The sequence below is a fragment of the Castor canadensis genome, chromosome 1 (genome assembly GCF_047511655.1).
Source record: "Castor canadensis chromosome 1, mCasCan1.hap1v2, whole genome shotgun sequence".
In the NCBI taxonomy this organism is placed as follows: Eukaryota; Metazoa; Chordata; class Mammalia; order Rodentia; family Castoridae; genus Castor; species Castor canadensis.
The window spans coordinates 149,415,529-149,436,567 of NC_133386.1; the positions used below are offsets into that span (position 1 = coordinate 149,415,529).

The 21,039-nt window shown below is 38.9% G+C and overlaps 1 protein-coding gene, 1 non-coding gene and 1 pseudogene across 2 annotated transcripts; 1 reads left to right on the forward strand and 2 right to left on the reverse strand.

Moving 5' to 3' along the window:
• Nucleotides 1-1,013: 1,013 nt before the first annotated feature.
• Eif4g2 (eukaryotic translation initiation factor 4 gamma 2) lies at nt 1,014-13,403 on the reverse strand. Its single transcript, XM_074041909.1, has 25 exons — nt 13,395-13,403; nt 11,869-12,471; nt 11,514-11,633; nt 11,323-11,443; nt 10,363-10,489; nt 10,031-10,096; nt 9,276-9,416; nt 8,617-8,719; nt 7,462-7,593; nt 7,309-7,375; nt 7,063-7,214; nt 6,632-6,742; nt 6,359-6,442; nt 6,173-6,271; nt 5,744-5,885; nt 5,483-5,643; nt 5,013-5,126; nt 4,322-4,447; nt 3,972-4,076; nt 3,667-3,882; nt 3,324-3,582; nt 2,835-3,039; nt 2,495-2,706; nt 2,283-2,404; nt 1,014-1,840 (listed from the first exon to the last, which is right to left on the reverse strand). The coding sequence occupies exons 1-25, from the start codon at nt 13,401-13,403 to the stop codon at nt 1,775-1,777; spliced, it is 3,663 nt and encodes a 1,220-aa protein (XP_073898010.1). The 3' UTR covers nt 1,014-1,774.
• On the reverse strand, nt 4,822-4,963 carry LOC141416769 (small nucleolar RNA SNORD97). The gene has a single exon (XR_012441367.1). It is a non-coding gene; the product is annotated as a small nucleolar RNA SNORD97 (small nucleolar RNA).
• Nucleotides 13,404-20,701: 7,298 nt separating the features above from the next.
• On the forward strand, nt 20,702-20,785 carry LOC141415832 (small nucleolar RNA U3; annotated as a pseudogene).
• The last annotated feature ends 254 nt before the right edge of the window (nt 20,786-21,039 follow it).

The following is a 21,039-nucleotide window of genomic DNA, read 5'->3' on the forward strand; positions in this document are numbered from 1 at the left end:
AACTGAATTCTAGTGACCTAGAGGCCAATCCATCTCCTTGACCACATGCTACCTTTGCTGGGGTAGGGAAAAAAAAAATCTTCCACCTGCTGGTGGGGAAGAGGACTAGGGAGGAACAGAGGAACTTATAGCTCAGTCCCTTTATTTTGTATAGCCTTCAAATCTAAAGTAGGTTGTCTTTGCTTCATTTTGTCATACTTGAGATACCCACTAAGAGCTATAAATTTGTTAACATTTTAGTGATGGCTAACACTAGTTAGCTACTGACCTAACAGATATATAATGGGTTTATCCATCACCATACTTGGGAGGAAAAACAAGTGAGCTACCAGGTTCAGTAGTACCATTTCAGCAGATCCTGGTCTCCCAAACCAAGATCAAGCTGTTTACTCTTGGGTGCCAGGACAGCAAGCTAGACAAGCAGTGCAGTTTCTTAATGCCCCATCCAAGCGCCAATGTTAAGCCTAGGATTGTCAACATGTTCCAGGGCCTTGGAACACAGGTAAATCCTTCAGTAGGTACTGAGAATAATTTCATCCTCCATGCAGTCCCTTAGTTGGACCAAGAAAAGAGAAGATTTTCCTGGAAATAGTGGGATTTCTCAAGAGGAACAAGAATCTTTCTGGGAATGAAATCTGTATGTTCATTTTGACATCACCAATTTACTTCAGCGTGACAATTCCATAAAATTTTTATTGCTATGTATAGCAATATTCCTCCAAATCCACTACTTATAAATTGAGGAGGAATTAGTTATTGTTTGAGTCTTGTCTCTCATTTTCTGAAAAGGGAATTAAGATTACAAATCAGAAAGTCTTGGAGTCCCATTTCCTGGGTGGGGAACAGAAAATGTTCTCCCTACTTCCACTCACATTTCCCCCTAGTTTAACTTGTTATACTAAAATAAATTCTTGCTAGAAAAACAAAAAAATGTTCCAAGTCTTTAAACAGATGGGTCACCTACACCGCAAAACCCAAACAATTTCCAGATGCTAAAGTCACATACAACTACATCAAGTATCACAATGTTTATTGATAGATACAAGTATATAAAATCAGGGCATGAACATGACTTGATAAATTAAGTAGACTTAATTTCAATACTATAATAAGAGGGACCAATTCAAATTCTCACCATTTGTTTCACACCCACAAAAACCACCAAGGGCATTAACGATCTCTCAAAACTGATCAGTTTTGTGCAAGTAAACCATGTTTCTTTTAAAAAGACTTGTGCACTTGCCCAGGCTCAAGGATATTAAAATCTAGCACATAAAGCCCATTACTAGAGGTAGAAATACAGGCAATATACTATTACAGCAACAACCATCAATTACAGTTAAGAATTTTTCTGTAACAACCAAATGGATAATCAAATATTGCAACAACTCAAGTATTACTGAGCAAAGTGCATTTCTACAGTATTCAGTGTTGCTATTCAGTTTTCTAACTTAAAACAGCCTATGATAACTGGCAGCAAAGAAGGTCCTTGCAATAGACTGCCTCTGCTTGAGAACTTATGATGTAATTATTGCATGCTGCTAATATACTATCTAAACATTAAAGATACTCCTAAAATATTTGATGGTAGACTATGATTAAGACATTACAACTACAAAAAAACCTTATGCAGAAGGAAACCCTTACTGACGTGCTTCTGCTTTAAATATTGTGGTAACATTACAGCGGAATGAATTTTCGCAGTGGTTAGGTCAAATGCAGTTACATCATAGCAACAGTATGTTTTGCACAATTTAAGGCTTTGGCTGGTTCTTTAGTCAGCTTCTTCCTCTGATTCTTCTTCTTCAGCAGTTTCTAGCCAGGTTAGCCACTGATTCACCTGTAAATTAGATTTGTATAGAACCTTTTCAATCTGGCCAAAAACCTTTTAAACCACCCTCCAGGGGACAATAATGCACACTAATTTTAGAATGGCCTGATGTGCTAACGTTCTTCTCCAAGGACTATAATTCTACTAGATAAAACAGAAAATGAAACTAAAAAATTAGCAGTCTCTTCAGAGTTTAAAAAAAAAAGGAAAAAAAAGTGTTACTAAAACTTCTATAATCACCCATACTAAGTACCTTTCATTTCCCCCAAATTATCAGCTGCCTCAAACATCTTTACATACTAGTAGGTTTTAAGCCTATTTTACTTCATAACTTTACCCCTTATCATGGCCACAGCTTTTAACAGTGCAGAATGACACATAAGGGTGAAGAAACTACTTTTGCCTGTATTTTAGTTTGGATAAAACAAACCAAATTTTAAGAAAAATTTACCTGGAACAAAGCCTTGCCTTTTCCCGGAAATTCTTGGGTTATATCTTCTTTCCAAGCCAAAAAAGCTTCCTCTTCAATAATTTCCATGTCATAGAAATGAACAAAAAAACGAAGTAACATGCCTAAAGATCAGAAGAAACGTAACTCCATTACTCAGCGTGCCATTTCAGACTGCTCTTCACTTCCCATCCCTCTAGCAGCAGTCATCTCACCTTTTGGGAAGTTGCTGTTGTAACAGTGCACCTGCAGAGCATACAGGGCGCTGACCTGTAGATCAACATGATCATGAAGGAATTTCTGCATCACTGGCTTGAAAGAAAGAAGCAGTTGTTTTTCCTGCTCTAACTGTTCTTTGGAAGGAGCAGAGGAAGAATCTGTTTCATCGCTGGGTGGGTTTACTTCACTAGAAATATACTGTAAGAAGCTGGACAGAAAGAAGTCTTGTTAGAACCTGGAAGTGAATTTTCTGGCTCCAAGAAACAGAACAACTTTTGCTCGTTCCCTCCCACCATGCCAACTTATACTTTACTATGTGTAGATCATTCATCTTACCTAGTCATTAAGATGTTCACAAATCCTTTATCTACGTGAAGTTTGGGAGAGATGTTATCTTTTATCCATTTATATATGGTTTGAGGGGATGGATCCAACTTTATTTGCTTTAACAGTTCCTTCTCCAATTTAAGGAGTGGGAATAAGAAACTCAGTCCCTTTCCTTCCAAAATTTCTAACATGCGGTCCTTATTCTGATCAATTTCTGTAGAAACAAAGCCATATGTATTATTGAATAGTTTTACCCAGCTAGCCTGTATGAAGACATAGCTTTATACATGATTTCCCAGTGTTTAAGATTCATGTAAAACAAAACAAAACAAAAAACCCCAATCCAGCATAAGTTCCTGACATACGAAGTCAAATAAAATAGTTCAAGTCATAATCTCTTTTTTATTAAGTGTTAAGATTTCATGACAATGTTTACTTAGCCACTCAAGGTACACAGAGTCTGTATTTAGCAGTATTAACAAATTAGCATTTTCTTACCCGGGAGCATTTTCTGCATATTGACCTTGCTTTGTTGAAACAGTTCTGTTAGCCATTCTCGATCTTGTAATTTAGCTAATTGCTGAAGGCAAAGTAAGAAGAGAGGGAAATGGGTGCCACTCTCCAATGGTTGAGCTAGTTCTGAAATGCTCACCAGCTCTGAAATGATGGCACGAGCTGCAAACTGTGCTAAATATGATTTCACCAAGGGGATGTCAACCTCCAGTTTGGGGCACTGGTCCAAAACATTCAGGAAAGCCTTAGAAGGAATATACAACATACCTTGTTAGTTGCCAAATTTGAGTGGATTAGTTATGACTAAACAATCAGGAAAGTGTTCTACCTGCATGAAGTTGTCACTTGTGGCTATTCCTTCCTGTTTGAGTAAACTGATCAAAGAACTTGCTTTTTCTTTATCTTCATCACTTCTGTCTAGTGACAGGATGATCACTTTGCTTAACATCTCAGGAAGAAAGTGTTTAGGAGCTCTCATTTCTCTTACACCATTGACAGCCTCATTTGTATTTCCACTATTCAGATATTCAGTCACAACAGTTTCCTAGAGAGTAAAATCCAATTGCCATTGTTTTTCCATCTCAAATATACCCCAAGAACTAGAGATTATTTATGGGACTATTTGAAACTTACAGTTAGTTTGAGTAGTTCTTCCTTCGATGGTGGTGGCTTCTTGCTGGTCTTGGCAGGCTTTTCCTGGATAAGTGGTGGATTAGTTTTGAGACCAAGCTGAGGTGTCTGTAAGATAAGCAATATAACATCACAGATGTGAAAGTTCAAGAAAAAAAAAAAAAGAAAAAGGTACAGGGAAGGCAACACTGAATTTTTTTATTTTTGGTGGTACAACTTGGGGCCTCGAATTTACTAGGTATCTATTCTACTACCTGACAACACTAAAATTAAAAAAGAAAAAAAAAAGTATACACACATCTCCAGTAAATACTGGAAAAATGGACTAAGGTTCTATACTATGGGGCCCATACCTGTCCCAGAGGTGGTGTTTGAGTACGTGGTGGTTGTGCACTAGGAGGAATCATAGTTATCTGAGGCTGAAGCTTTGGCACTTGATTTTTATTCATTAGGAACGACTGAGCAGGCCTCAAACTAATCTGCAAGTGAAAACAAATCATAACAGACATCCAAGTTAAAAGCATACAGTTGTGTAACATTTAAGTGTTAAGACTCTTAACATTTTATAATCAATTCTATATAAACATGACAAGATCTGGAACAAAAATACTAATTTTCTCTGAAAACCAAAAGGCTACTCCAATTTCAACATAACAGGTTTAATTTCTCACAAGAAAATCTAAGATCTAAACTACCAAAGAGTAAGATACTGTTATAAATCTTAATTTGTACAAGATTGGCATTAAAATATTCAAATTAAAATCAGCAAATTGAACTGGAGTTTAGAAAATGTCTTGCTTTTATCTTGACAACCAATTTCCTCACACTAACTAGCATAAGACTGTTTAGAGACTTGCCCTCATATCTCATAATCTTCGCTCATTGGACGCTGGACATACAAGAAAGAAATAGTAGTATAGGAGAGAGAGAGAGAAAAAAGGAGAAGAACTCCAGCATAAGTCCTCTTATCGCGTCTTTTTATAATCATCGGGCAAGAATTTTGGAATTGACAAACTACCATATAAGTAATGTAGGCAAATGTACCTCATCTGCATTAAGCTGTCCTTTCTTAGAAAACCGAGGTGGCATATCCTTCGACTGTCCTTGCAGCTGGGATAAGAGTCCCTGACTCTGGTTATGGTAGAGCTGGCTTAGCCCCTATTTCAGAAAGGGAGAAAGAAAAGTCTAGATAAAAAGGGGGTCCAACAAATTATGGTAATCAAGTACCAAAGGGGATGAGCCAAGCTATTAAGGATTGCTTAACCGTATTTGCTGAGAGAAAGTAAAAAGATGAACAGGGAAGAATAAAACTCTAATCTGTCAAATATAGTGATGCGATTTTACTACTACTTAACTAATCTTAGTAACCATTTCATTCCATTTGAAATAACTGCCAGATACAAACTTGGTTTAAAAAAGCACCTAAAATATCTGCTTTTTCTTTTTAGAAAAAAAGTACAATCATATACTGCAGGATGTAACTCTTCTTCCTAAAGCACTGTTAAACATCTTACCTGGCTTTTCATAAACTTGCCTCCCATCTCTCCAAACTGTGACTGTGTGGGAGGCATGATGTGTCCCCCATGGCCATTGAAGAGCTGATTTGAACGATGACGTCCCATGGTGGGTGAAAATCTATCCTGGATAACTCCTGGACCAGTACCAATTCCACTACCTTAAAATACATACATGGACAACTCTTAGAGCCCCTTTAAAACATTAAGCAGATTTTTTTGGTTGTTGTTTAATAAAACCATTGCTTTGTTCAAAATTACCTGGCATTTGCCCAAACATATCAGCAAGTCCTCCAAGTGGGTCCCTATCCATTTTCATCCTGGGTGGCATGAACGGTCCCTCCAGAAAGAAGTCACTTCTCATCCCTTGAGCCATAGGAGCAGGAATAAACACTCCTAGATCCTTTGGAAATGAAGCAAATAAGCACTTGTCCCTAGACACTGTGTTACTTGTAATTAAAATTCATACAGTAGGGAAAACAGAAAAGTTTCTATGATATTGGATGGTTACTTTTATTTCTGTAAATAACTGCTTCCAAAAAATGGCATAAGACACCGTAACAACTTTAAGCTCCACCACTAGAATGAGTTTTGAGAAAGTTAAGGGTAGGGCAATAAGGGTCCCTTGCCTTTAATAAAAATACCTAAGAATCTACCAGAGTTACACAAAAAAGAAAAAGCCTGTCTTACTTTTACTGCATCTTGACGGATTTGATTGATCGTCTTTGGTCCATTGTCAAGAAAAGCCTTGCGAGGAACCCAATGGTGTTCTCGCAACTCTACGGTATCCTTTAATTTAGAAAGAATAAATTTTATTTTAATATCCCTAAAGAGAAAAATTCAAGTTTATCAAAATTATTTTTAAATCAGTTTTACCTGCAGCAGGAAACGAATCCTTGCTGGCAATTCCTTACTCAACATCAAGGAACACATTCTGGCAAAGTACTGATCCATTAAGGACTAACAAAAGAGAAAACCACATAAACAGAGAAACTAAACTAGATGTGTACTAAGGTTTGAGACTTCTGTAGTACAGCAAATGTAAATGACTAAATATAGCAATCCCCTATGTCCCTCCTCCCCCCAAAAAGCTTGACTTCAACAGAACTAAGATGTACTACCTAAATTGATCCCGTAAGAAACACATACCTTGGCTCGTTCATGGTCTAATCTAGGTCCCACTGTCCTCATTATCTGACAGAGGCACTCCAAATCCTCTCCCATATCTTTGAGTTGGACTCTCTTCTTCTTTTCCAAAAGCTACCAGAAGAATTAAATGCCACATATTGACAAAATTTTAGTTATTCTGGCTTATGCAGTGTTTCCCCTAGGGCTGCATAACTCATTCATAGTTCTTACACAGAATCTAGCAGTGCTTTTTAATCAATGTTGAAAAGCCCCTCCAAATTAAGCAATTTTAACATGCATACTCCCCTTAGACGCTGTTCTACGACAATTTCAAGTAGGTTTTACTGGCCTTAACATATTTAGCCATCCCCCCATCAGATGATGCAAGCAATTCTGACTGACTCATTTCAATCACTGACTGCTTCAATGTAAGCCAAAATTCTCATACTTACTGTTTTGATGCACTTATGAAGGATAGATTCATGAATAAGATCAAGCTTGCCAAGTTCTCCAATGAATTTGATGTTCCCCAACATCTTGATCTTAGCAATGGCTCTCTGTTCCTCCTCCTCGGGGAGGAGGGGATTTTCACGCTTATCATAGACTAAAGAGGAAAAAAGCCCACAAAAAATAGTCAGCAGCATTTGGAATTAAGTTGAAAGTAACAGTACTACTTAGTATCAAATAGGAATCCTTACCATCAACATTTCTGGTGCGATTTTCAAATTCATCTTGTAATTTGGAAATTAGGAGGCGTCTGAATGTCTGTTTGGAAACAAAGTATTTGCAGTCTTTATTAAGGAAATCTTTCAAATCAGCTTTAAAATAAGAAAACAGAAACTATCACTCACTGTGCTTTGCTTCTGTCCTGGTTGACCCTCTGCTGCTGGGCCATCAAAGTTTGGTGCATCTTCTGCCAATCGCAGACATAGCTGAGCATACAATGAGCTATACTTTGGCTCTTCTAGGGCTTTGTCCACAATCTACAGAAAATGTCATTTGAAAAAATTAAACTGGAAAATTAAATAACTTCTTGGAAGTACTTCCTTACAATTTTAAGAATCTTAAATTTCAGAACAAATTCTTAACTCATTTATAATTTGGAATAAGAGTACCTCACTGTCAATGCCCTGTATAGCTATCCTTATCTCAACCAGCAAAAACCCTTGTTCCTTCCTATTATTGCTTATACTCTCTCTACAACAAAATTAGAAATAAGGGCGAAATAGTTTCTGCTGGGTATTGAGGGGAGGAGAGGGAGGGGGCAGAGTGGGTGGTAAGGGAGGGAGAAATGAACCAAGCCTTGTATGCACATATGAATAATAAAAGAAAAAAAAAAAAAAAAAAAGAGTACCTTACAGGGCTTATCTTATAAACTAATTTACACAATACACATAAGCTGCTTAACAACATTTAAATGTAAGTTCTTACAGTTTTAAATGTAAGTTCTTACAGTTTAAGAACATGCAGTTAAACAGATCTCATTTAGCCACATTCCTTCCCTTCCCAATTAGAAAACATCTTGGATAGAAAAAGTATTCAAGAAACACTGGAGGATAAGATGTGTGTCTCACTGGTAGAGCACTTGCTCAGCACATGTAAGGATGTGGGTTCAATCCCAAGCATCACCACCACAGACACACAACCCCCCTCCCCCCGAAACAGCCAATCAAAAACTCACAATGGAATCTTAAATCATGCATTTCCAAGACCAATTATATGGTACTTTTTACAAAAAAGGAAAACAAATAGCTTGCTGATTTGACAACCCTTGCTTAATTATTCAAACACAATTTAAAATTTACCCCTTAAACTTCATGCCTTTGAAAGTGGTTGGTTGTATGAGTATTCAGATACACATCTATTATCAAACTCACACATCAGGTTTTAAGCAAATGGTAAAAAAAAAAAAAAAAAAAAACAAACCAAAAACCAAAAACCAAACCCAAGTTGGGTTTGTTATAGTTTCCTCTCCTTTGGGAATTAAGCCAACATTTTAAACTTACCAGCAGTATGACCCCTTTAAGGATGAGTTTAGACTCTACACCCACATTGAGGAGCTCAAGGCATAGCTTGTCAAACTTTTCAGGAGTAAGCTTATTTAGTATGCTGGGAAAAAAAGCACAGTTTAAGTGTGAGTCAACATAGAACTATTTTTTTGAATTGAAAAATAGCGTTAAAATCATGTTGACTTTTTTCTAACTCACTCCCTTTAATACCAAGACATAATGTATGTTCTTACTCATCTAACTGTAGGGACGTTAAAATAAAACTTCTATTTTATTTAGACTATAATCTACATCAGATTGGGGCTCCCAGCTGTTTTGACAAAAAACCTTTCTCAAAAGTCCAGAACACAAGGGCCTCATTATCAGGATTGGACCATAAGTTATCATTATACTCCCTAGTTCACTGGGTTACACACCAACCCAAGATGGAAAAGGGCAGTATGACAGACTTATGGGCTGTAAATCAATTGCTAAAAGCTACTATAAGCCCATTTCCAAAATGCCAATGTTCTGGTCTTTAGTTCAAGGTTAATTCCTTGAAAAATATATTCTATGGGCATGAACCTTGCTCTGGTTGGGTAATGTACCACACGCACCAGAAAACTATGGCTGTTTTGTACTTCTCTCCTTTGAGTAAAACAGACCTTGAAACTTACCCTCTTACTTTCCTGAAGATTGCATCATGTCGTTCTTTTTCATTTGCGGAGTTGTTTGCTGCGGAGTTGTCATCTCGTCTAGTGCTTCGTGCAGGAATCCATTTCTGAGCGTTTTGCCCTGGGGTTTTCCCCAGGAACTCGCTGATTTAAAAGAAAAAAAAATAGGGGTGGGGGAGGTAAGTAAAAAAATTTAGAAGACAGCATCCAATCACCAAATGTTAAGACTATCACACAGGGAAAACTATTTAGATTTTTCTCAACTTTCCTCAGAACTTTGGAGATCACTGGTTCCCAAACAGTGTGTAGCACAATCACATGAAGGGTTTCTTAAAACAGATTGTGGGGCCCACTCCCAGTTTCTGCTTTAGTACATTTGGGGTAGTGCCTAAAAATATGCATTTCTAGCTAAATTCCAGGTGATGTCAATGCTGCTGGCCCGAGAGCCAGAGCTCAGACATAAGAAATGTCTTATGACTATACCCCATACCAATGGTAATAACTTTTAAGACCACCACCAAAAAACATAACCAAGAAGGGGAAGAAAATACTTTGAGATACTTAATTCACATTTAGATGAACTAATCAAGGGATAATTACAAGCTAATACTACACATCTAGGTTTATGTACAAAAAAACCATACCCCTCTAAGACTAGGATTCTTAGTATTTACTGCTGCAATTACTGTTACATATGGGAAAAACTTTATTCTAAACCTACTACTTACTAAAGCCTTTGCTTTATGTGTTTATTATACCTGTTGCCAGCAGTCTTGGGATAGTGCTGAGGTGCACCCCTACTTCCTCCTCCGCCCGAAGAAGCACTATTTAAAAGAAAAAGTTTTCTTTACTATAGCAATTATGTCCCATTCCTAAGATAAAGGTTATTCTGTATTTTAGAAATTGCACCACCGAACAAGACTAAAGGAAAGCAAGATAACTGTATTTATTCTTCAGGTAGTAATTAGAAGACTACTAAGAATTTAAGGGCTTTAAAAATTACAGCACATTAAGTCAGGATACGGTACAGTGACTCTTGATTTTGTGATGAGCCTTTTTAAAACGATTCCTAAAATGAATGTATCCATACCTGAAACGAGAAGCACCCCCTTCTGCAATCGCACTCTCCACTTTGGCGGCTTGACAACGAAGAATCTTCAAAAGAATAATATTAATGGATGGGGTGGGGAGGGGAGGGGATGGGAGAAATGAAAAACCTAGAATGAAAAAGAGCAACAGTATTAGATCCTGCGAACATAATAAACTTAAACATAATAAACAAATTCTGTAAACTTTCACTCAACTACAATACATTTCTGATGCTAGCACTGCAGCTGCTCGAACTTTCACTGCACTGCAGACCTCCTAAGACTAAAGTAGAATGTAATTCAAAAACGCAAATGGACAGTAAAATCCGATTTCATTTAGCCAGTTGGCCATTCCCTGGTGGCCAAGGATGCCAAGTCAGCTTCGCCGAGAAACACGAGAACACCGCAAACTGCTCCGCACGGAGCCACGTTCCACGGTGTCCGAGCTTTTAACAGAAAGCCGGCTGCGCGGCGGGCGGCCTGGAGAACGCCCACCGCCACAATTTGGGCGGCCGGCCCCGCACCGCCTCCTCCCCGCCGAGGCCGGACGCAACATGGCAGCCCCTTTGCCCCGCGTCCCTCCCCGGGAACAAAGACGTCGGGGAAGCGCCTCGACAGGCGCCCCGAGGCCGGGTCCCCGGCGGGCGGAGGCGGCCAGCACGGCTCTTTGTTCTCCCGCAGGAAGGCGGCCTCCGGCCCTCCCGCCGCCCATAAATCCCCAGGGTGACAGCCGCCGCGCCAGCGCCCGCCCGGGCCACAAAGGGGACAGAAGCCCTCTCTCCCTCTCCGAGCGGGCGGCCGCCCCGGGGCCGCACACCTCCTCCCCGCCGGAGGCCGGGCTCCGGGACTCCTGCGCCTCGCTGGTCCCGCGCCAACGGCCGGGCCCGGCCGCGAGCCACGTTCCCCCCGCCGCGGCGCGCGCCCCGCCACGCTCGCCCGCCCGCCGGCCCAGCACGCCTCACCCCGGCCCGGCCCCGACCCGACAGCGGCCGGACCCAGGTGGCGGCTTCCTTCTACTCCGCCAGCACTAGCAAGGGAGAGCAGAGGCCAGAATTTCCAGGTGCCCGAAACGCAGAGAAAACGCTAAAATTAAAAAAAAGAAAAAAAAAAAAGGCCGCCCCGCCCGGCTCCGCCTGCGGCCGCCATTTTGTACCGCTCGAGAAGAAGTGGCCAGGGACGGCGGCCATTTTAGAGCGCTCCGCTCGGCGGCGGCGGAGGCAGCGACAGGAGCACTCACCTTCACCGAGAACTCAGCAGCTGCCGCCGCAGCTGCCTCCTCAGGATCCGGTCGTCGGGGACAGGGAAGGGAGGGGGAAGGGGAACGGAAAACAAAAAAGGGGAGGGAGGGGGAGGAAGGAGTCGGGGACGGCTTGAAACTCTCAGCTCAAAGGAGTCACTGCTGCAGCCACCACCCGGTACTCGCCGCCACCTCCATAGAGCTCCGACTCGCTGCTGGCGCTGAGGCGTGTCTGAAGCCGAACTTATCACTCTGGGGCAGCCGAACCCACCAGAGCCGCCCCGAATGGCTCCTTCTCCACCCAATCAGCAGCCGGGCTGATATCCGCCACCAATCCGCACAGGGCGGCGGGGAGGAGCCACAAGGCAAGCTCGGTTGCGGCGCAGGCCCGCCGCAGTGCGCAAAGCCATATTCGCAAAGGCTCCGAGGCCAAGCCAGTGGCGTAAGGGAAGCTGAGGGCTGTCCTGCTGCGGCGCGCTTGCGTAAAGCCGGAGCGCTCTTTTGAGTCTGCGTTGGTGTGGCTGCCTGGTGTTCCTGCGTGGGCTCTTTGTTCCTGGAGCCCGTACCCCAGGTTCAGTTGTACTAGCTCTCCCCCTCTCCCTCGTTTTCCCTCCGGAGCACTGGAGGAAAACGCACCTTTCTCCTGCCTCACGCCTCGTTCCCTGGCGTGTCTGTACCGGCTTCCCGGGCGCCCCGGGGGAGCGGCTATGGCCCCTCGCGGACCCGGCCTCCCCGGGACCGGCGGGCACTCGGAGGCCTGGCGCCCTGGGGCGCAGCGCGGGGGAATCGCCACCTGGCGCAGGTCCGGGCTTGGAGCCCCGACGCGGGGTGGAGACCAGACGTGCTCCCCGTGCGGAAAGAAGGCGGCCCGTTCCTGACCAGAACGGGACGGAAGCGGGGCTCACGGCGCCGCGGGCCCCCGGAACACAGAGTCCAGACTTCTTGGAGGAGTGTTTGAAGATTTCACAGTGCCAACTCCTGTTTGTTTTTTTAAAGCACGTTAAAGATTGTCACCAGTGTCATTTTCATTTTATGTAAAGACCACATGAAGAGGGTTAAGATTTTCAAAATTGGCAGGTTGAACCGTTTATACTCCTAGGTAATATTTTAAAGGATGGGTACATCTGCGTGCCATCCTTTGCGACATTTTAGCTACAAAAATGGAGTCACGTTTCCTTATATTTAAACAACAGCAATGTCCCCATCTCCATTTTGAACCTACAGTTCTTGATACAATGTGTAATCAAAAGAAAGCGTGTTTTTTAATATGCATGACTTAAGTGTTCAATAAAGGGCAGGATTTTCAAAGACCCAAACTTAGTTGGACATGTCAAAACAGCTCTTGGTGATGAAAGCACCTAGTCCCTGATACGATTATCAGGAGAATTGCACCTTCCTAAACATTTAAATCTGATAGAAGGGTGTGGCGTGGCTTAAGTTTTCCGACACAATTCCAGCATTTTTAGATCTTTGCCATAGAATAGGTTGATCATCCCCCGCCTTACTATATTACTACAATTATTGCTAGTAAATCAATTTCACTTGAACTTTTAAGAACTGGAGAAAACCTTTTCATTCTTGGGAGTTAGTTATATGTAAAAAAAAAAACTTATTTTTGGGAAAGGGAAAAATTGTTTCAAATACGATAGACTTCATTTTGTAATTACAGGATACTTATGGCTTCAAGATAATACCAGAATAATATTTCTTTATAATTTCTGTGGGGCTTTCCAATTTGTAAACTGTATGTGAGAAAGATCACCATATATATGCTATTTTATTTTTACACTGGCGTACATTCCTCATATTTGATGCAAAATATATTTGTGTGCTAGGAACAATGGTATTCAAAACCACGATGCTAGTGTAAATATCAAAGAGAATAGTCATTTTACCCTACAACCTGGATATGTTCTCATAATTGAGGAACTTGAAACGCAATGATTAAAAATAAAAAAGATTTAAATCTTTCATTTAATCTTGCTAATCGTGAATCCCTCTGTGGGCTTTGCAGGTGTGCCTGAATGTGAGGGACTTAGCTGGCAGGGAGTAACCCAAGGTAGAACAAGTAGAAATACAGATACAACAATCTTCCAATTCAGTTAGTGGGAGATAAATAGTCACAATTTTGAAATGTTTTCATCACTTTTTTTTTTTTTTGGTGGAACGCAGGGCATCACACTTGCAAAACAAGCTCTACTGCTGGAGCCACACCTCCAGTACATTTTGCTGTGATTGTTTTGGAGATGGGGTCTTGTGAACTACTTGTCTGGACTGGTCTTGAATAGTGATCCTCCTGATCTCAGCCTCCCAATTAGCTAGGATTATAGGCTTGAGCCTCCTGTGTCAGGCTTCCATCACATCTTGAATGCATGAAAATTCAGGTCATCACATGGAATTTAGATCACAGAAAATTGAATTTTTAATGTTCACATCTCAAATTGCTAATTTTACACTTCTGTTTTGTCCAAAAAAACTCTTTAAAAGTCCTGATTTGTTAGTTTACATATTTTCATCACAATGTTTTATCTAATCACGTCAAATGCTGGTTTTTTTTGAGTCAGGGTCTCACTATGCTGGCTGACCTCAAATTTGCCATCCTCTTGCCTCAAGCTCCCAAAGTGCTGAGATAACAGGCATGTGGCACCACACTCCACTGGTTATTAACTACTCCCAGAGTATCTTCTGTCCTCTCCTTGCTTAAGGATTCCTTTATCATATCTCTCAAGCCCGGATGGCTCACTTTAAACTCAATTCTGAAATTCCACTAGCGTAAGTAAACAGAGAAGCAAACTTACAGCCTTGTTTAGTTTGGGCTACACAACAGTTTTAAATTTGAATTAGTTTACATTCCAATATTAAGCGATATTATATGCAAATTTTATATCCCATTCGTGAAACTTTGGGTTCCTGGGTTGATCCCCAGCAAAACACACACACAGATTATTTCTCTACAGTTAAATATGACTTTATGTACTCATTTGTGTTCTTCTTTAGCCTTTATAGCCAGCTTGCTTTTTTTTTTCAATACTGGGGATTGAACCCAGGGCTACTGGCATGCTAGGAAGGGATTTACCACTTGAGCCACACCCCCCTGCCATTTTGTCTGTATTTTCTTTTTGAGATCAAGTCTAATTTTTGGAGGTACTGGGGTTTGAACTCAGGGCTTTATGCTTGGTAAGCCATTAATCCATTCCACCAGCCCTTTTTGTGTTGGGTGTTTTTGAGATAGGGTCTTGTGAACTATTTGTTTGGGCTGGCATTGAATCACCATCCTCTTCATCTCTGCCTCCTGAGTAGCTAGGATTACAGGTGCAAGCCAGCAGCTACAGGCTAGGATCAAATTCATGATCCTCCTGCCTCTGCCTCCTAAGTAGCTGGGATTACAGGTGTGAACCATACCTGGCTTGCTTTTTTGAGTTTTTTTGTTCAAATACAGTAGATTTAGGATGTAACTAATCATCTTCCTGTTAGAAGGAAAAAAGAATCAGACCAGTGGAGTTCAAATATTGTCTCTATCATTTATTGTATAACTCTGGGCAAGTTAATTGCTCTCTTCTTGGTGTTGAATCTATAAAATGGAATGGTATCATTTACAGAGTTGTAAATATTAAATGAGCTTATGTATATAAAGCACATAGGATAGACGCTAACATAGAATGTTACATTATCAATAATGTGAGCTGTTTCACAACTACTTTAGCTTTGCAAAAGATCCCACTATACTGTGCTAGAAACTTAATCTTACATTTTCTTTTTCCTTCTGATCAGGTTTAAGTCACTGAGTTCTGGTGTTACTTCTAAGTGTTTCTTGCATTCATCTTCTTCCTTACAGTATCATTGCATGCATGCTTATCAGATCTTAATAAGTTTTTCTCCTGAATTATTGAAAAATTCTAGCTTGTTTTCTAGTCTTTCCTGTCTAGTCTGTATACTCATGTTATTCTTCCTTCTTTAAAACTTGCTTAAGAATCTTAGTGCTTCACTATTTTCTTATCTGTTGATCTCAACTTTGGGTGCACAATACCTGAGAACCTTTTAAATATCTCAGTGTCCAGATTGCATTCAAGACCAAATGAATCTAAATCTCTGGGAGTGGAATCCAGACATCAATAGTATTTAAAGCTCTCCATGTATTTCCAATCCAGTCAGGGTTTGCAAAACACCATAGATCAGAGCATTATAGAAAATTAGAACAGTTACAATTGAAGAAAACCATGGGAAAATAAAATTGTGTTCTAGAGAAGATAAGGAACTTTTCCCAAGTAGGGGAAACATTGGAATTTATGAATCTTGGGACATACACTTTTTCCTGGCTTTCAAGTCCTTCATATTCTGGCTTTTATCCTACTTTTGTTGACTTTATTTTTCACCACTCCCAGACACCCAATCTTTTATCAGGGAGCCAGTTAGACTAGTATTGCTGTCCTTAAAAATTCACTCCTACTAATGCCCATTGTTTGCAATTTTGGGGCCACCCTCATTTATCTTCTCTACCAGTTCATTCTCAAAAGCACAGATATGAGCATCAAAACTTCATTAGCTCTCACCTAACAGAATAACTTCTGATTCCTCAGTTTGGCATAAAAGGCCTTTTGTGATCTGTTTTCCCACTAATTCCCTATTTGTAGGTATACCCAGTCCTTCATTCCTATAGTTAACTCCTTATCTGCTTCTATTACACATTTTTCTCTATTACACCTATGCCCTATGTGATAAAATTTGGTGGTCTTTGTCTACTTGGAAGAAAAAAATACGAAGTTAGAGAGGTAGTATACTAATGGTTAAGCAAGGAGATTAGGTATAATCTACTTTCAATCTAGACAAAGAAAAGATAAATACACCAATTATAAACATGGGTAGAATCAATGCTAAATTGGACAACCAAGAAAAAAAGACTAAGAATTCATAAAAGGAATAATAGGAGATGAAACTGTGGCCATCCTTCCTTGAGTGTCAGAATGATGCTTTGGTACTTTATTGTATAGGCAAAGTCTTTGAAGATGTCAAAACTGGCCAGTTATTATTATTTTTTTTTTTGGTGGCACTGGAGTTTGAACTTAGGGCCTTGAGCTTGATAAGCAAGTTCTCTACCACTTGAGCCATGCCCCCGAGCCCCCAGTTTTGTATTAAAGCTAGTAACTTTTACTGATCAGAGTGCCATCTTAGGGAAATTAACCTTGTGGCTTATGTAGAATGAACTGAAAGGCAAACCTGGAAATAGGGAGACCAGTTGGAGGACTACATACTGCATTATTTTTATCTCCCTTCTAAAATTAGAAGGTTCTTGAGATTGCATACTTCTCTTGCATCACCAGTAGAGTTCTTTGAATAAACAGAAGCTAAGAAAATATTTGTATATATTATCTTTTTGAAATTTTATTTACTCAATTTTTTTCTTTAGGATTTTTTCTGATTGGCTCCTTTACCAATTCAGCTCAGTCTTTGCTAAGTTCTCTGCCTCAGTTTGACCTCCAAATATTGAAGTACCCCCAAATGTTTATTCTCAGTCTTCTTTCTGAATAGTTTTTCTTAATGTAATTCATCTGTTCTATGACTTTATATACCAGTTATATGATGATTTCCAAATTCATCTGTCTATTGCTGAACCACCCTTCCCCCATGCAAGCTATAGATAATATACATCTGTATTGAAATGGCTACTAAAATTTCTCTTTGGATATTTAATAGGTACTTCAAATGTAATATGTTCAGAATACTTTCCCTCCATTGTTCACCATCTGTCAAAAATCTGTAAATCTTTCTTAATTCTTCTGTCTTTCATCATCCATATCCAATCCAACAGAAGTTTTATTGGCCCTATCTCCAAAATACATCTAAAATTGGTCCTCTTCTCTTGATCTATATTGCTGTCATCTTACTCTAACCAGTGTTATCTCCAGCCTGGATCACTGCAATAATCTTCTAAAACTGGTCCTACATCTTCTTTTCCCCAATACATTCTCTATCTAGAAGCTAGACATCTTTCAAAAATGTAAATCAGATAATGCCACTTCTATGCTTAAAACCCTCTAATCATGGATATAACATACATGATATTCACAATAAAATCCAAACTCCTTATAACCTACATGTTTTACATGATGTGACCCTTGAATATCAATGTGACCTCATCTCTTACCATGTTCTTGATCTCTGTACTTCAATCACATTGGCCCTTTTCTTATTATTCTAACATTCAAGCTCATGAAAAGTTTCTATTCCTCAAACATGTCAAGGTTATAGATGACTACTTTTTCAAGTTCCACTGCTCCCAAAGGTCTTATCCCAGTTTCTTACATGGCTGGTTCCCCCTACCCCTCCATGATTTAGGTTTTAGCTTGAATAGCCACCTCTGTAGAATAGCTTTCACTGGTTGGATGTAGCTTGGTGGTTAAGCACTTGCCTAGCATGCACAAGGCCTTGGATTCAATTTCCAGTGCTGTAGAAAAAGCCTTTCTTGATCACCTTATGTGATGTTTCCTTTTCCAAGCACTCTATCATGTGACCTCCTAATGTTTTCATAGTCCTTATTACCCAAAATGATATTTTGCATTCTTTCTTACATGTTGTGTGCTTAAATTCTTTCTTACATATTATGATATAAGCTCAATGACAGCAGGAACTTTGTCATGCTGTATCCCTGAGGTTTTTTTTCTCTTTCCCCTTAGAGTTTTAAAAGATGACTAGCTTCTTAGAAGAGAAGTATTGGAGAGCAAGAGATTAAGAACTTAGAATAGATCCTAGCTAACTTTTCTGTACTAAATAGACTAGAGACACACTTTATCCTGAAGTACAGGAGGACAACTGATGCTTTCAGTTCACTGTAATTCAATTTATTTCTCTCAAGAAACCTAAAGTCAGAGAATGGGTGATGCTCATCTGCAAGAAATACTTCTGAAAGGTCAGCAGGGTTACTGGCAGCAATTTAGATGGGAGATGTTCAAGTTATGTGTAATTCTTACTATTCCTTTTTTCCTCCCAAAGTAACAAAACACATATGAATACAAATTACTGAAAATATTATTATAGGAATAATATTGCATCCATTCTCATTTATTAAAAAGAAAATCATTTGCATACTGTAGTACATTATTATTTTTAATAGCAACAGTACTTATTTATAACACATCTTATAATCAAATGTGACCAAAGTGTGTGAAAAATGCAGTTGATGAATCAATGTTCTAGAAAATACAAATTATTGAATTGCACTAGAGACATGTAAGTGGAATAAACCAGTATTTTGTCATTCTTTGGAGGACAGAAAGTATATGTTCAGAGCACAGATTATTCACATAAATAATTTACAAAATGCTTGAGTTTACATTTTGAATAATTTATATGCAGGAAAAAATTTTTTTGTGAACTAAAGGCTTCACATCATATGCTAAGCATGTGTTCTACCACTGAATTACACTCCTAGCCCATGAGAAATATTCTTATTTTAATTTTACAGATGAGGAAGCTGTGGTTTGGAGAAACTGATATCCATATGTGTTTTCTAAACTTTTATTCCAGTGATCTTTCCTTGACTTTATATTTCTCCTCTTTATAGATTACAGAGTGAAGCAGAAAAACAATAGAAAAGGTCAAAAACTAAGACTTTGTTTTTTAAAAAGATAAAGCTGACAAACCTTTAGCTAGACTAAGAAAAAAACTTAAATAAAATTGGAAATAAAAAAGGAGACATTACAACTAATACAATAGAAATACAAATGAAGATACAGTTAGAATAAATATAATACTAGAATATCATATTCCTATGTTTATATTGATTAAGTCACAACTGGCTATTATGAACAATTATATGTCAACAAATTGGATGCCCTAGAAGAAATGGATAAATTTCTTGATACATACAACTTACCCATATTTAATTATGGAGAAATAGAAAACCTGAATAGATCATAAGTGAGGAGACTGAATCAGTAATAAAAAGTCTCCCATTAAAGAAATACTGGAACATGATGGTTTCACTGCTGGATTCTATCAAATAGCTACTACAGTTCTTCTTAAATTCTTCCAGAATAACAAAGAAAAGGGACTATATCCAAATTCATTTCATGAGGCCAGAATTACCCTAAGACTAAAGCCAGAAAAGGACACTACAAAAAAAACCCGAATGAGACAAGTAAGCAGCAACAATAACCACAAAACACTACAGGCCAATATTCCTGATGAACAAAGATGCAAAAATCCTCAAAAAACATTAGTAAACTAAATTCAATAGCCCATTAAAAAGTTCAATCACCATGATTAGGTGGGATTCATCCTAGAGATGCAAGTATGTTTCAACATACAAAAATCAGTAAGTGTAGTACATCAAATTAATAGAATGAAGATAAAAACCATATGAACATTTAAATAGATAAAAAGGATTTGACAGAACATTTTTTCATTATAAAAAATGCTTATCAAATTAGGTATAGATGCATCACACTTTAGTACAATAAAATCCATACATGATAAGCCCAGAGCTAACATCATACTCTGTAGAAAAAAGGTGAAAAATTTGCTAAAATCTAAACATGTCCACTCTCACCACTTCTATTCTTAGAAGTCCTAGCCAGAGCAATTAAGCAAGTGAAAGAAATGAAAAGCATCCAAAGGAAGAAGTTAAATTATTCCTGTTTATAGATGACAAGGTCTTATGTATAGAAAACCACTTAGAATTCAGCAAAATTGCAGGATACAAAATCAACATAAAAATCAATAGTGTTCCTATATACTAATAGGGAACTATCTGAAAAAGAAATCAAGAAAAGAATCTCATTTACAATAGCTACAGAAAAAATATTTAGGAATAAATTTAGGAAGTAAAAAATCTCTGCATCAAAAACTATAAAACATTAAGAAATTATATAAGACAAAAAATGGAAATGTGTCCTATGTTCATGGAGTGGAAGAATTAAAAATGTTAAAATGTCCACACTACCTAAAGCAATCTACAGATTCAATTCAATCTCCTATCAAAATACTAATGGCATTTCACAGAAATGGAAAAGCAATCCTAAACTTCACATGGTACCACAAAAGATCTTGAACAGCCAAAGGCACCACACTATCTGACTTCAAAGCTATTGTTACGAAAACAGCATGTTAAGACTATACTTTCAAGGATCATTTCTATAGTTCATTACTAGAACAGCATGTTACTAGCATAAAGGCAGATACAGACCAATGGAACTGAACAGAGAGAACCAAAATAAGCCCACATATTTAGGGCCAACTGATTTTTAAGAAAGATGCCAAGAATACACAATAGAGAAAGCATAGTGTGTTTGAATAAATGGTGTTGAGCAAACATGATAACCACATGCAGAAGAATGTGCATGGAGGTGACCTTTATCTCACCTCAAATACAAAATCAATTCAAAATAGATTAAAGAGTTAAATGTAAGACAGGAAACTATTAACTACAAGAAGCTAATATAGGGGG

Bases quoted from the DNA above. Each gene is read 5' to 3' on its own strand.
- Eif4g2 (XM_074041909.1), bottom strand. The intron at 7,376-7,461 runs GTGAGTGATAGT...GTTTCCAAACAG, and splicing joins CAGGACAGAAGCAAAGCACA to ACATTCAGACGCCTCCTAAT. The intron at 6,443-6,631 runs GTATGTGTTTCT...CTCTTTTGTTAG, and splicing joins TAGACCATGAACGAGCCAAG to TCCTTAATGGATCAGTACTT.